At 32.8% G+C, this 17,513-nt stretch overlaps 1 protein-coding gene across 2 annotated transcripts in view; it reads left to right on the forward strand.

Annotated features, from left to right (window-relative positions):
• LOC114334316 (nucleolar protein 4) overlaps positions 1 to 16,845 on the forward strand; it is a 621,666-nt gene extending 604,821 nt beyond the window's left edge. For both annotated transcript variants that reach the window (XM_028284355.2, XM_028284361.2), the window contains 2 exons: positions 5,680 to 5,864; positions 10,181 to 16,845. In XM_028284355.2, coding sequence (XP_028140156.2) covers positions 5,680 to 5,864; positions 10,181 to 10,344 — 349 coding nt within the window. In that variant the 3' untranslated portion in view covers positions 10,345 to 16,845. The remainder of the gene's footprint in view (positions 1 to 5,679; positions 5,865 to 10,180) is intronic.
• The last annotated feature ends 668 nt before the right edge of the window (positions 16,846 to 17,513 follow it).

Raw genomic sequence — 17,513 nt, forward strand, 5'->3', positions numbered from 1 at the left:
CAAAATTAAATTAACGCAATAAAACTGATAAGAATCATATAAAATTTGGTTTGTGATCGGATGTCCAGAAGGCGGAGCTTAAGAAATTATTTATTTTCCTTTTTTTAAATATTTTTGTTTGGAGATTGCCGCTTTTGTTTGCAACGCTAGTAGATTGACTGATATGAAAATGATCTATGAGGATATTACCAGTTTTAAAACTAATTAAACATCATTGTGCCGGTTACTTAGTGAAGAAAAATATATTTTGATATTCAACAATAATGTAATAGTACATTATATACCGCGGGACTGAAGTAGTACATTTAATCCTGAAGGTAAAGTTTATGGCCCGACCGCAGGGAGGGCCATAATTTACCTGAAGGATTAAATGTACTTCAGTCGCAAGGTATATACGATACTTTTCGTACTTCCGGTATGATTTTATTAATTATTTCAATAATTTCAATCAGTTTTTTCTCTCTTCAACTCATTTAATAAACTGTCTTTAAAATAAGTTACCATAGTAACATTGCGTTGTGACAGTTATAATTTAGAAACATTGTCATTACTAGTGTCATTGTAAAGAAACATTGTTATTGATAATTATTGGTATCATGAGTGAAGAAGGTGTATCTGATATTGATAAAAGAGCAGCCGAAGTAGGTGAAGAATTGTTACCACCGAAATCTAGAAAACTATACGAGCAGCAGTACGATGCTTTTAAAAAGTGGTGCCGCTTAAAAAATGTGAGACAACCTACTGAAAATGCGCTGTTAGTCTACTTCGATGATAAATCAAAAGCGGTTTGTGCCTCAACTCTCTGGGCACATTACTCAATGCTGAAATCGGTTATTAACATTAGAGAAGATATTGATATAAGTAAATTTCCAAAATTATTAGCTTTTTTGAAGAGAAGAAATGAGGGATTTAAGCCAAAGAAGTCAAGAATTCTCACGTCTGAGCAGGTAGATCAGTTCTTACGGGAGGCTCCGGATGATAAATATTTAATGCTTAAGGTAAATTTGGAAATTTGTTTATATTCAGAAATTTTAAGAAATCAATTTTTTTGTAGGTTGCACTTATTTTGGGCGTTGCGGGAGCTTGTCGTGGAAAAGAGTTGGTTGATTTAGAAATCGACGATGTGAGAGATTTGGGCGATTCCTTCCTAATTGCGATTAGAAACACCAAAAATAAAATTGACCGAAATTTTGTGATCAAAAATTCAGAAAACAGTGCCATCAGTTTTGTGGCGATATTTCGGAAATATGTGGCATTGCGAAAGACAGGGACAACTCATTCAAAATTTTTTGTTCAATACATCAACAAAGAATGTACTACGCGAGTAGTAGGAAAAAACATGTTTGGTACAATTCCACGGCAAATAGCAGCTTTCTTGAAATTAGAAAATGCGACGTCTTATACGGGACATTGTTTTAGACGCACATCTGCGTCTTTGTTAGCTGATTCGGGAGCAACAATAGACGTGCTGAAGAGACATGGAGGATGGAAATCCTCCAACGTGGCCGAGGGATATATTGAATCGTCTATTAAAAATAAACAAAAAATTTCAGATAAAATATTTGGTCAAGTCGCCGATTCGTCCACTATAGTTATGCCACAGTCCTCATTCTCGCTTCCTGTTTCCGCAGGATCTTCGAAACAAACACCAGTTCAATATGAAAAGGACCTATCTGTTACTCGTCAGTTACCTGCTGCATTAACCCAGGAAAGACTGGTCAATATGACGAACTGTCACAATATTAATTTGAATATTAACCTTAATTACCATTCTAATTAATTATATTTTTCAATAAAATATCCCTTAAATTCGTTTGTTTGTGATTTAATCGTTCCGGGAGTTTCGTCAATATTTAATCCCGGAGGGATTAAATGTGACACTTTAGTACCTGTCACAAGGGAGTGAAGTTGTCACTTTAGGCCCGGAAGTACGAAAAAGCAATTTAAATGCATATTACTTAAACCAAAATATCCGGAAGTTCGGGTATATATTCACAGGTTTTGACAGAGTTCACGACATTCACAGTTGATCACGTGCGAGCGCAACGTGGTTCTTATTGGGCCGCAGCGGAGATTGCCGTGTTTGGTACGCACTCAGCTATAAATATTGCCGCTTTTGATCCTAACATGAATTTTTAACTGCGATTTTTATACAGTTAAGACCGCTTTTGGTTTTTACAAGTAGTTTTATCTAACAGATAATAAAAAACGCAACAAATGGCGTCCCTAACTCAAAACATGAAAAGTGGAGATTGCCGCCTTTGATTTTACACCCCTCATGTATGCAGCAATAATTAAATTACTTAATAAGGTACATCTAGACATTATTGTGAAGGGCTTTAACAAAATCTACGATACGGGTCAGATTGGCTTCGCTCTACATTTATCGCCCTACCCAAAACATGTCATAGAAACTTTCGCACCTTGTATAAATGTAGTAGTTTTACATCAAAATCTCTATTTATGTTCAAATAATTTTTAATATTGTCAAATTAAATATTAATAATAATATACTATTGTCAAAAATTATTAGTATTGTCCTTTTCATGATCATTTTTCAGTGCGTAACAAATGATAGGAAAAAGGGTAAGTCCGTGATAATACACATTTATGACATTTATTCTAACATGACATTTTAGTTAAATCTGACAGTTGTCACATTTTATTTTCAATTTGGAATAAAAAAAAATCAAATGTGTTTCTTGCATTTATAAACAGGTATTTTCTTTGATTTGTATAGTCTTATAAATTATACAGATTATATTTGTAATATTATTATCTAATTAAAAAAAATTATTTTTTTATTATGGCGCCATCTATCGACAACTAGAATAACTAGAATAAATGTTATAAAAATGTCACCGACGAAATGTAAGCACCGACGTGCCTTTTTTTCTGTCACATACAATTTAATGCGTTAGAAATAAATCGAAAAACTGTGACGCACTGAAAGATGATCATGAGAAATAGTGTATAGATAAATGTTGAATTTTAGTATACCTACATGGTCGGTCGAAACTCGGAATGAGTATTTTCTGAGTTTTCTTAAATGGAGCACCCTGTATATTAGTATTGCGATGAAATGATATTTTATGTTGCGTTTTTATTTCTTAAGCATTCCCTATACCTAACTGCTTTAATTTGTGCTCAATTGTTAATCGCACCAACAATCTTAACTACGTAGATATTTTGATAGCTCAACCATTATTGGTAATTTTAAGGATCAGTCTAGATTAATATGTATTTTATTTCCGAAAAATTATTTGTGATTGAATATTTTCACGGCCAACCTAATAAAATTTCGCGTATTTCTGTTGCAGTTAATGTTTGCCTTGAATCACCAATAACTCACAAATTAAAGCAGTTAGGTATAGGCGTATAGATAGGGAATGCTTAAGAAATAAAATAGTCACCCTAAAATATAATTTCATTACAATATTAAAATACAGGGTGTTCCAATTAAGAAAACTCAGACAATAGTCATTCCGAGTTTCGACCGACCCTGTATACTGATATTAAAAATTTAGCTATATGTACTAACAATTCGTAACAATAGTAGACTATATAAAAAATTATTTAAGCATAAATAGAGTTTTTGATGTCAAACTACTACAATAGGGAACTTGCACATTTTTTTCTTATTAGATAATAATGTACAGTTTTGTTTAAAAATGAGATTTCCAAAATTTCACGCTTCAAAAACTCGTAATAACTTAGAAATACATATTTAAAGTCTTCAGCGGTATAAAATAGTTCAAACGGCACGTGACGTCACATAGTTTTGCATTAGTTTTTATTATGGTTATATTTCGCTGTGTCTTGGTACACGCTAACGTGTGGTAACGCAAATAAAAAAGTTAGGTAGACGCGAATTAAACTTCATCAAGCCAGTGACGTCATTATTTAGCTTGCGCAGTGACTATATATTTTGGTACATGCTATTTTGATATGTTTAGTGTTTGTTTGATGGAAACATATTTGTTAAGGGAAGGGAAGCAGAACTATTCAGATGTTTCAAACTTAATTATAATAAATCAATGTGTATATATAAAAGTATATATTTAGGTTAGCAAAATAATTATATGTATTTAGTTGACATGACATGCAGGTACAAAATATTGTTAAAATAATTTTTATACGTAAGTGAATTAATATAATCAACTATTCTAAATGCAAAATAAGCCACAATTTAACTAAAAAAATTATTTTATTAAGGTTTAGACGTCCAAATCGGATGTCATTGTCAAAATACAAAAATGAGTCAGATTAAATAAATTATTAGAAAAAATTTTTTACTAAGCAACATTTTTGTTTAATTTAATAATATTTTGTATTTTGACAACGACATCCGGTTTAGAAGTCAAAAAGTTAATAAAATCAATTTTTTAGTTAAATTGTGGCTTAGTTCCCATTTAGAATAGTTGATTACAAAAATGCCACAAGGATAATAGCTTCAAAACAAGTTAATTATTATTGTGAAAGCTTTAGGTCTTCCTTTTATTTTAATCTTTTACGGTAATACTATTTCATTTATAACTAAAAAAATATATATTAATTTATAGTCTCTTATCTTTTGCGTACTGTTTTAAAATGTTCTTAAACTCATTAAAAGAACTAAATAATTGTCCGCACTCCGTAGTTAATTTAAAAACAAACACTAAACAAATAAAAAATAAGAAATCACTGACACTCTAACTTTTTTATTTGCGTACACGTTAGCGTATACCTAGACACAACCTTATATTTAGGTATATTCTTCTTCTCATTCTTTAGTTTATTGGCCTCCACCTACTTGGGTATTTGGCAAGCTCATTGTCGTGGAATAAGTCAAAAATATTTATATTCTAATGACATTTATCGTATGTCATTGTAATAATATATACCAGTTTGTTAAAATTGTAGTTCTATACTGTTTTTGAAGGAAAGGAACGAAGGTTTACTATTGAAAATAAAACCATTTTGTAGAAGTACAAATTTTCTATGAATAGGTCAAACGATCAAAAACACTTGTAACGTCACATAAATGTATTTTCTACTGACGTTTATAACGTCTAATTTAAAATTCTGTTTACTTTATTGGAAAAATGTAAATGTAAAACCAAGTGACGTCACGATGCGTTTTGGACCACCTGTTTTAATTTGAATTTTTAATCGTCTTTAGGGGCCAAACGAAAGACAAACAAAACTTTTTTATCTTTGATACATGTTTTAAATTATGTTCTGTTGTGATTTATAACATTTTTTCCGAATTTAAAAATTTATGCAAGTTCCCTATTCTATAGGGTGTGAATACTGCTACGAAATTAAGAAAAAAACGTAATTATCTTTTAAACAACCCTGTATCACATTACAAATCCTCATATTTTAAGAAGGAAGACATCGAAGAAAATCCAAAAATGTAATAATGTACAGGGTGCCTATTAAAAAAACGAAGTTATAAGCAAGTTTCAGTATAATCGGAAGTAGCAAATATATGAAAATATTTTCATCAAATAGATCACTATTCAAAACCCCTTCACTCCAATTTTTATTATTCTGTTGCATTTAGTTCTCGAGATATTTCTAATAGGCCGTTTATCTGCCTCACCCTAAATGAAGTTAAAATGTACATTTTTTTATTTAAACCCAAACTGCCTATTTACTTGAAATATAAAAACAGCTCGTTTTATCGATTTGCAGTGTGACAAATGCCGGGGTATTAGGCCCAATCGGAATGAATGGCCTAGGGATCTCGAGTACGGCTTCAGCAGCCCCAACTGCCATGTACCGACCGAATTTTACACAGGCTTTTCAAAGGACGGGACCCTATCCTTTGTTTCCAGGATCAACACCTTTCGCTGCGTCTGGAGGGCTTCTGACGAACGGTAAATATTTCGAATAAATTTCAGTTCTGAACCAAAATTATTTCAGATACATTTTTGTAGCAATGTAAAAAAATATTTTAAACTTTGTACATAAAAATTGGAAACGACACAAAATGTGTGATTACCTGAACGTATTTTTATCTTTTGACGTTTTTCAAGATGTATACAACTAGTTCAAAAAAATCGGATTGGCACCAAATTAAAAACTATATTGGAAAAATCCTACTGACTGCGCCAATTATAATAATGGGCAGGTTATTAAAAATTGAATTTTGTAATAAATTTATTTTCAGAAGGTACAAAGAAAATACAGGAACAAATACAAAACTAACAAGCTCGTAATATAATTTAAACACGGATATATCGCTGGTACATATGATTAATGTGATTCCTAATACATTTTCAGTGAAAATAATACCTCTTTGATAATAGCCCAATAAATGACCGTTTTGGAGTGTAATTTCCAGGGGCAACTCCGAATTTCATGAAAATTTGGATTTAGGTTCTACTTAACCTCCACTTCAAAGTTGAATTTGTGCCGTTGGTTGCTTTTACTTGGGGGGTGACATTTGCCCCTTCTCGGGGGGATGAAAAACGCGTGTTTAAGATCAGGCCGGAAATGGATAAATTTACTTATTTTAAACACCTTTTGTTCTATAAAGTTTTTTACGTAAGTCAATACTTTTCGAGTTATTCGCGATTTAAAATGTTGATTTTTCGACAAAAAAACTACGTTTTCAGACCGTTTTTCCCAAATAACTCAAAAAGTAAATATTTTATCGAAAAAAATATTTTTAGCCAACGTGTAGCCTATAAAAAACCGAAAAAAATGGTATACCAGTAAAGTCTACAAATTGAGTAGAAGCAAAGTTGTAGCTCATGAAAAATACGTTCTTATTCGTCTAATTCCAAATCGAATAATTCAACGCAAAATCACCGAAGAAAGAAGCCTTTTTCGGGAAAACCTCATTAACATTTTTAAAGTATCGAAAAAAAGCTTATTATTTGTTTTTTACAAAAGTTTACAGTATCAAAAATAAACGAGTTACACTGAAAAAAAAAGTTGGCACCTTTTTTTGGTAAAAAAAAAATCGTGAAAACCTTCCTCTATTTAGCACCCTAAATGAAATTAATTGTTTGGCTTTACCATCTATTTTAACTGTATGTGTATTGTTTATATGATCTGTAAGTTTGATTGGTTTGAAGTGCTTATTTTTGAAAACATTTGATTTTATAGTAAAAAAAATTTTCTAAAAAGTTTTGAAAAATTTCATTTTTTCAAAATAACTTAAAAAGTATTAGTGATAAGAAAAATCTTAAACAGTAAGAAATGTAGGTTTTGCTATTATAACATATGCTAGTTTCATTTTGTTTCTCCGTAAGACAAAAATTGGTTAAGATATGGCTGTTCAAAATTTGCATGCACTCGTGATTAGTGACCCGTTCAAGCTTTTTCAATTATAACCCTTTTAAAAATAAACACTTTAAACCGGTGAGACTGACAGATCATATAAAAAATAGATAGGTAAGTAAATTGTTTGTAAAGCGGTAGCGATTAATTTCATTTGGGGAGCTAAACACAGCGAGATTTTCATGATTTTTTACAAAAAAAAGAGAGCCAACTTTATTTTGAGCGTAACTCGCTTATTTTTAATGCTGAAACTTTTGTTAACAATTAAAACAAAGCTTTTTATAAACACTTTAAAAAAAGTTTAAATGGGGTTTTCCCGAAAAGTGCTTAATTTTTCGGTGATTTCACCTTGAAATAATCGATTTGGAATTAGACGAATAAGAACGTATTTTTAATGAGCTACAACTTTGTTTTTATTTGATTGATAGACTTTACTGATACACAATTTTTGGGTTTTTTATAAGCTACACTTTTGCTAGGATATTTTTTTCGATAAAATATTCACTTTTTGAGTTATTTTCGAAAAAGCGTCTGAAAACGTAGCTTTTTGTCGAGAAATCAACATTTTCAATGGCAAATAACTCAAAAATTATTGACTTACGTAAAAAAACTCTATAGAACAAAAGTTGCTTAAAATCGGTCAATTTATCCATTTCCGGTGTTATCTTGAACGTATGTTTTTTCACCCCCCAGAAGGGGTGACTGTCACCACCCAAGTAAAAGCAACCAACGACACAATTTCAACTTTGAAGTATAGGGTAAGTAGAACCTAAATCCAAATTTTCATGCAATTCGGAGTTGCCCCTGAAAATTACACGGTATCGCCGAATTTCCCGTTCATTTACTGGGCTATAAGTGTTGGCGATACAATTTATTTTTATATGTGTGTCCGCGAAGATTATAACTCCCAAAACATTTATAACGAAAAGATTTAGTTCTTAATAGATGATGACGAAAACAATTATTTCCCTTTCTGTGCTCATGAAAAAAATAATTTCTGGAAGATTTGTTGAACATTTTTGTAATTATAATTTTCGTGGACCCACAAACAGAAATTATGTTTTTGCTGATACTCCTTTAAAAATATTTTTTTTTGTTAACACTTTATTAGGGATTATAATTTTCAGAATCATATAATCGAAAATAATATTCTTCGCGGCGTTCATTGAAAGTTATATTCTTAACGGCATTTTTCGGAGTTATACTTTTCATAGGTGGCAGCGATATAAATATAGTCTTTATATACATCGTCAGGTGAGTGTCATAACTATGGGTGAGAGGAGAATATTAAAGGTTTGTTTCAACTCGATACAAAACCGTTCTTGAACGGTTACGAGTGTGCGCAGTATGTTTTTCGTTAAACAATTGTATGTAGTAAATAAAATTAATTAGTAAAATGCACTACTACAAGAAAAATACAATTAATTAAATTTATATTATATAATAATTGCATATCATATCAATATTTGTGGAGCAACATAAAATTTTTCTTCTTCATTGACAGTAGATATGAAATATACGTCACTTTGACAATTTCAATAGACCATTCCAGAGTGACGTCATTTGACAGCGGTTGAGGGGCAAACATCTTGTAAATAAAGTACGTTTAGTGCAGAAAACCATTGTTTAATTTAAAAATATGATTAAAATACCAGTGGTTTTTTCAGTTGTAAAGTGTTCCACTAAAGGTAAAAGAGATAAAGTGAGTTTTTTTAGAATACCGGCCGCATTTCAAGATCGAGTCATTTTAAATGCACTGTCAACAGAACGACGGGAATTGTGGGTCAAGAATACTGATTTTCTCATTATGCCGGGTTTTTGCATCCCATGTGAAGGTGTTATAATATCCAATATTTGACATTTTTGTAGTTAAAACCACAGAATTTTTATAATAAAACAAGAAAATAGCAAAAATAGCACTGAAAACACAATATTTGCCCCTCAGAGACCCTGTCAGTGTCACGTGACCTGGAAATGATCAATTGACAATGAAGTATTTAAGAAAGTGGCAAGATTTCTTCGCTATTCGCGTACGATCATATCTCGTATCTTCTCCAAGTACTTGCACACGGCGAATAGGGTGCATTGCAAGTATTAATGATAGGGTTGTCACACTTATATAGAGCACACCTCTGTAGGGTTGTCACACCTATAGAGCAGGATTGTCACACCTATAGAGCAGGGTTGTCACACTTCGGCTCTCGAGATTTATAAAATAAGGACCCCCTTAGAAAGAAAAATAAATTAAATTATAAATGAATATTTTTAATGGAAAAATTTAAATTTTTAATAAATTTAATCAATTTATTAAAAATATAGATGAACTATTTGATCAACTAGACTGAAGAAGCTTAATTTTTATTGGGAATAAAAGTCCAGATGCAAAATTTATTAAAAATAATAAATAATAATTTAAATCTGAAAAATTTTCGTGGAACTACTTTATGGTAACAGAAATAATTCTGCGCAGTAACACATTTTTCGTATGACAATGCTTACTTTTTAATAACATAGCCTTAATATTACTTTCTCTTCTTATATTTTTTTGGGCTATGGCCTTGACAATTGTCCAGTAATCAGGACCAATAGGATTGGCCAATATAATTAAAAGTGCGAAAAATGTTACCGAGCTATGAAACCAGGGCCCGGATTACGTACACTCGATACGCATCGTATCCGCCATGTTTTACTGTAGCGCCTTATGGGAAAACATGGCGGATACGATGCGTATCGAGTGTACGTAATCCGGGCCCAGGTGTCGCTTTTCCAAACTTGCGGGGTTACAATGGTTCCTGTAGGGAGCAACTCATATCTATGTCAGGTCGAAATAAAATTGGTTCCAGAATTTTTAATGTTTTATGTAAATAATATGTGAACACTGTGGATAATAATAATATTTTTTCAGGTCCAGCCGATCTCAGTATGAAACAAAAACCGATACTGAACCACAAACTAAGCGCAGGGGAAATGACAGCAGTGCGACAGTTGATCACAGGATACCGTGAGTCTGCGGCTTTTCTTCTTCGATCGGCGGACGAGTTAGAGCAGCTTTTAATTCAACAACAGTAGTATAATATGTCTCTAATCAATTTTTAGTTTCATATGTAAAATACGTAAAGTACGAGTATTCATATAGAATCATATTTGCTGGAGAGTGTCCTTTCTACAGGTATTTGTAATTACACTGAAACTTGTAAATTTATGTGTCACATTAGTGATGAATTGAAGTTTTGATATTTTTGAGGTTAGGTCAAGATATTGACTAATCCAAAACAAGTTTTTAACACAGGACAGGTCATTGTGCTACTCCAGTTCACCTATTCAGGATAGGAGTAAAAGACAACCCATATTGTGACTGTGGCCGGGTTGGGTCGTTGAATCATCTGATTTTTGAGTGCCCTATAAATATGTCACCCAATTTTGACCTATATAAAGAATTAGCTAAAACAAATATCCCTACCCCCATTGAAATTTGCCTACTTATGTCCAACCTTAATCCACGTAGGATTAACTTGATCCTTAAATTCCTTAACTTAGCTAAACTTAACTTATAAATTAATCAATTCCCAACTTTGAATTAAAAAATTAAGAAGATAAAGATATAAAAAGATATTAGACCTCCAAACGATAATAGTTCTAACCCTTATGTTATAATATTGCCTTTCCTGTAGGGACTGTCTGGCCCTATAAGAAGATGTTTCTACTTATATTTAAAAAAATTGAGGCTTTAGCATATATATTTGGAAACATTCGATTGCCCAGAGCAAGACAAGAGTATTTCCCTGGTGTAAGCTGGGCGAATTATCCCGAGGGATATAACCCAATAAAGGAAGAAGAAGAAGAAGAAGAAGTTTTTAACACTTCCTATAATATTACATATTATTATTATATTGATACAATATTCTCTATGTATACATAATAATGAGCAACTCCAGGTAATATTAGAAGGCAAAATCGAAGTAAAAGGGGTATAGGAAGAAAGAAAAATCCTGGCTTGGAAACATCAGAGATTGGACCCACACAACAGGGAATGACTTAATTCATCAAGCTCAGAACAAAGAGAAATTTGCCATATTGATCGCCAACATCAATAGGGCTTTTCATCGATTGTCATTTGTTTCGGGCTTCTGTCACATGTCACATAATATTAATATATCTACGTCATACGTCTTTGGTTTGTATCATTGGTGTATGCCAATAACGTATGACGTAGATATATTAATATTATGTGACACATGACGCTCGAAACAAATGACTGTGAATGAAAAGCCCTATAGAGAAGGCACTTAGGAGGAGTAGGATACATTCATAATAATCTGAATTTTACAGGCAGATTTAATCTAAAAATTCTCTTGGAACCACTTTCTGGTAACATTCTTAATCTCTGCCTTTTACAATTTATAAGGCAAGGAGACGACGAATAAAGGAGATGAAAGGAACTCTACAATGTGCAATGACATTCCGTCTATTCGTCTAGGAAAAATTCCAACGAAAGTTGTTTCCCTGTACTCAAAATACGATTTCTCTTTAATAGATATCCTAAATCTAGATTTATTACATCTAGATTTAATCCTAGATTTTTCTGAACTAAAATGAAACATAAGTTTTTTTTAATTGATATTAAGTAAGTTTGTTGCGCAGTAAAATAACACTTGTCTGAATATTTTAAAATGAACTGTCCCATAAACAATTCGGTTTCTTGAATTTGGTGTTGAATTAAACCTCAAAAATAAATAACGACTTAAAATCGCACTAATGTGACATATTACATATATATGAATAATTTCTATCAATAAATGCCATGATTAGTTACAGACTTTTAGGATATATATCCGACAGAAACGTTGTATTGGGTAATTGAAGAGAATTAAAAGAATCAATACTTTTAGTGACTATTCTAGAAAATAATGCAACGTGAACATAGGCTTAAATGAAATGAACGTCCACGGAACAAGATATTGGTTTTTGGCAGTGTTGCCATGTTCTTATAATGTATATGTTCCATGCTTCAAATATAAATAGCGAAAGCTTGTAAACAGTACATTTTTGTTATCTAGATTACTTTATGGATGCTGTATTTTTAATGTATATAAAACAACGATTAATTGTTTCTTTCGATATTACTTGCAATGAATTATAAAAATTTTTGGCAATTCCCTTTCGATAGATTAGCGGATAGATCTGACAATGGTGTCGGAACCCTCAAACCGCCATATTGCAACAGATATTCACCAGATGAAAATTGTATGATAATTTCTTTATCATTTTGGGTTGTACGGACCAAGTGCTATCATTAACAACTTTTATAGAAGCTAGTTTTCAAAAGAAACAAAAGACAGCAACAGTATTTATAGATCTAACAGCAGCATATGATACTGTTTGGAGACAGGGATTAATATATAAACTGGCCCGTATTATCCCCTGCAGAAAGATAATTAACCTCATTGACAACATGCTGACAAACAGAGCCTTCCAGGTTATAATGGGAAAGGAGATGAAACTTAACAATGGTCTTCCACAGGGTTCTGTCCTTGCCCCTTTACTTTTCAGCCTCTGTATTATGCCTGAAACCGAATCTCGGAAGTTTGGATATGCTGACGACTGGACCCTTGCAACAAGCCACCAATCTTTAGAAATTACAGAAATTACTCTCACGAATGACCTATCCGTCCTCAGCGAATACCTTAAGAAATGGAGACTATAACCAAGTACTACAAAAACTGAAGTATCAGCTTTTCATCTCAACAACAAGCTGGCAAACAGAGAATTGCGAGTGTATTTTAATAATACAATAAATACCCGAAATACCTTGGGGTTACTCTAGACAGAACGCTCACATTCAGAGAACACCTTACGAAAACAGCAGCAAAATTGAAAACACGCAACAATATAATACAGAAACTCTGCGGCACTACATGGGAGTCCACAGCATCAACTTTAAGATCCTCTGCTCTTGGCCTGATATATCCGGTGGCAGAATACTGTGCACCAGTGTGGCTAAAGAGCAGGCATACCCACCTGGTCGACACCCAACTAAACCGTACTATGCGTATGATAACAGGCACAATTAAGCCCACCCCTACAATGTGGCTACCTACCCTTAGTAATATAACACCACCCAACCTACGCCGCGAACATGCATCGGTTAAAGAATATAACAAAATAATGAACAGTCGCCAGCTTCTAGTCCACAACGACATCCCCGATATTCTTGGAAACCGTCTCCGAGCCAGGTTACCCCCTCTACAATCTGCTCAAGCGCTGCAGCAATCCAACTTTGACTTAAATACCGGATGGAGAGAAGATTGGGAAAGTAGGACAGATCCGCATTACGATAGTCTACCGGACATCATAGGAAAACCTGGCGAATTTTAACGTCCCCGTAAGATTTGGGCAGCCCTTAATCGAATTCGAACAAACTGTGGAAGATACGCCGACTCCCTCTACAGATGGGGTAAACTTCCCTCGCCTTCTTGTGACTGCGGCGCTGCAAGACAGACGATCGGACACATTGTTCTGGACTGCCCACGCAGAGCATACACAGGCGACCCTATAGACTTTGTAATGGCAACCGAAGGGTCAATCGAATACATAAAGAAAACTGGACATCTGTTTGTGATGCATTGTATATGCATAAATCTAAATATATTCTGTGATGTACTTAAGCCATACGCTAAATAAAAAATAAATATCATTTTGGGATGTACCTCCAATTATACTGTTAGTTACTTGCAGTTTTGCAGTGTGCTTATACACATAATTTGCTTCTTAAGATATTAATTAATATAATACATTGCATGCTCTTTCCCGATATTGAATATATTTGACGCACACAACATATACATTCTAAGGACATGGCAACACTGCCAACCACCAATATTACGTTCTGTGGAGCTTCATTCGAAGCTACCTTCACGTTTCACTATTTTCTGCGATTATCCAAATTATGTTCGGTCGAAAAATATTTTTGTTAGACTGTAACTATGTACATAAATGTATTTCTTTTGTGATGTTACATCCTTACTGCTGAAGAGGGAGATCGGAGTCCAGTTGAAATGTAAATTTGCAATCAAAATAAAAATTAAAACATTCTTGTCATGAATCTAGTCACGTACAGGGAAAGTGTAATTTAAACAAATTGTACAAATTAATTATTGTAAAAATATTATTTTATTAATTGAATTAAAAAATTAGATACCTATATTATTACGAATAAATATTAAATAGAATGGTGTCATAATACATAGGGCCCCAACGTTTACTTAGCAAGAAAAACAGTATTTACAAAAAACAAAGACTTTTTGAAGCGAAACTTCTATACTGGCGTTGTATTAATTTTTCTCTATAGTAAAATATTGACGAGAGCGTCACGGAAGAAGAGTCCATTTACACGACGAGGGTAGTCCGTTATGCAATATGTAAACTTTTTCAAAAAACGAATCTGAATAGAAGAGAACTGAGAGTAACGGTTTTTTGGGCCGTAAGTGTTTAGTAGGATATACTGGGACAAAGATAGCTTCCGAATTGGGAGGAACTTCCCAGGGGGAGATTTCCAATGGAACAATTTTGGATTCACAAAGGGAAAAAGGTCTCCTCAAAAATGAGATAAAATTGGACTCCCAAAGGGACCCCGATAAGATGAGAAATCACAAAAAGAAATATGCTAAGAAAAAACAAAAGATACAAAATTAATATTATCCTGAAAGGGGTCTCGAAATACACGTAGAATCGTTTTTTACATCTTGATGCACAACGAAAAATAAAATAGATTTGGAAAGATGGACCTGTTTATAGAAAAATATTTAAATAGATAATGGTACCATTAGTCATCGTCCTCTGGATGGTCGGAATAGTCAGACCAGACTTTACTTAACCTAACGGGATATTTTTCGGTACGTAAATTATTTAAGGGATTATGTAGAATAAACAGAAAATCATTCTCGACTTCGCTAAAGCGCAGGACCGCAGTAAGGGGTGACACAACAATATGATTTAAAATAAAAATCGGGACAAAATCGTGTAATTAAGTATTAAAATCAACTGGACTTCAATCAACACTTCTTCTTTTTAATTTTAATCGTTTTATGTTGTACATGTGTATATATATTTCCTATAAAATGTATGCATCCAGCTGCTAGTTAAACCTCGTATGATAAATTGCTAAAAAATGTACAAATCATGTTTTTTAAATATGTAAAATATTTATTTATCAAAAATATGAAAAATTACTACTTTATTACAGGGGATATTTTATTATATTTGATATGATGTTAAGAATTTATTATAATTCAGTGTACCAAAGAAGAAATATTGTAAATATTCTAAAATGCGCCGACATTTTTGTAAAAATGTTTTATCGCTAAAGTATTTGTTAATGTAGACAAATTGTAAAGAGAATTGAAAATGAGTAAAAGCCAAAATTGGTATTAATTGAAAAAAAATCAAAATTTTTATTTATTAACTAAGTCATTGTCGTAAGTCTAGTCAAGAGGTTGATTTTAGTTTTTTAGTGTATATTTATAGTGTTGAAGATATAAAGCCAAAAATAACAAAGCACCAGGATCACGGAATATAAAAATTGAAACAAATTGAAGGAGCAGAGGAGATTCCAGATGAGTGAAAACTATCATTCTTCTTTTTATCACGCCGCCTCCTTTCAAAGGTTGGCCATCCAAACGTCAATTAAAGTTTTGGAAACTTCCACATGAAAAATTTCTGAAGATGAGCGGTCAAACCATCTCCTAAGCTCTTTCAGCCACTAGTTCTGGCATCTTCCTACTGATCTTAAGCCCTGTACTTTACCTTCTAATATGATTTTAATAATATGGTAGGTATTGTATTTTTCTTTCTTTGATTATTTTTAGTAATTGCATTTGTTTGTTAATGCGCCGAAGTACCTCACTGTTAGAAACTTTTTGTACCCATGGAATTCTCAGCATCCGTCTGTATGCATACATCTCAAAGGCATCTATTCTCTTTTCTGTTTCAGAGTCCATTGTCCAACTTTCACAGCCATACAGCAAGACAGAAAACACATAACATCTGATCATTCGGATTCTGAGCTCCAGACTAAGGTCTGATCTTGCAAAAAATGTTTTCATGTTCATGAAAAAAGATTCATGAGTGTATAGCGATACGCTTTAATTACTATTTTTGCTAAATTTTTAATAACTTTTCACAAAACGAAATAACATTAGTCATTTAAAATTCACATTTAATATACAAACCATATGCTAACAAGGGCCGTTAAGTTTAAGAAACGAAATATATCCCTAAGCAGATTGTATAAAATTAATGTTTTTTTCAAGGAAACACTAATAGATTTCGAGGCCAGATTGCCACGCCCTTTATGTCAACTTCTTAAACTACAGAAAGGTTCTCATCTTTTAAAACGCAGATGTAGTAATTTATTGCCTTTCTAGCCATATTGTAAAACCGCAAGCATGGTGACATAATAGAGTGTGGTGGTCTCGCAGTATCGACACAGCAGGCGCGCGGTTCAGACACACCCTCGCTAAAACAACAACAAAACCCTTACGAGATAATAAACGAAGCACGCTTGTTTACCCAAAAAATAAATAAGTATATTATTGACAATTGTTTGCGTCTTAATTAATATTATTTTATATAATTGTTTCCGTCAACACACCCACCAACGGAATATGAGTGTTTTCCTAGCTTGCTCGATTCTTGATAGGATTTCTTTTTTTTTTTTTGGTTACACTGGCCATTCACATTTGCTCCCAAATATTTTATGGACGTTACTTGCTCTATTATTTGTCCCTTGGCATGCAAATGTACGTTTATTGGTGTCTTTGAGAATACTAAAATTTTAGTTTTGGATACTTTTAAGTGTAAACCAAACATTTATTTCACTTTGACGAACTACCGCATTTATTATATTTTGTGGACTTTGCTTACAATTAGGACGGTATCATCGGCGTCCTTGATGTTGTCTATGCTGGTTCCGTTAATCTTGATTCCACCTTGGACCTCGTCTAATGATTCTATAAATATAGACTCCGAATTCAGATTAAATAATAGCCGTGATAAGACGCAATCCTCGTCGGATTTGTATATCTTCGGATGTTGTGTGCTCTATTTCAATTGTTTCTGTTTGGTATCAATATTTCTATTTGGTATCAACATTCAAAGAAAGAATAAACCCAGTGTTAACTGAGACAAGTACTACCCCCATAGATGATATCGAGACTTTCTGGGTAGGTTTTAAAAGAGAT

The sequence above is a fragment of the Diabrotica virgifera genome, chromosome 4 (genome assembly GCF_917563875.1).
Source record: "Diabrotica virgifera virgifera chromosome 4, PGI_DIABVI_V3a".
In the NCBI taxonomy this organism is placed as follows: domain Eukaryota; kingdom Metazoa; phylum Arthropoda; class Insecta; order Coleoptera; family Chrysomelidae; genus Diabrotica; species Diabrotica virgifera.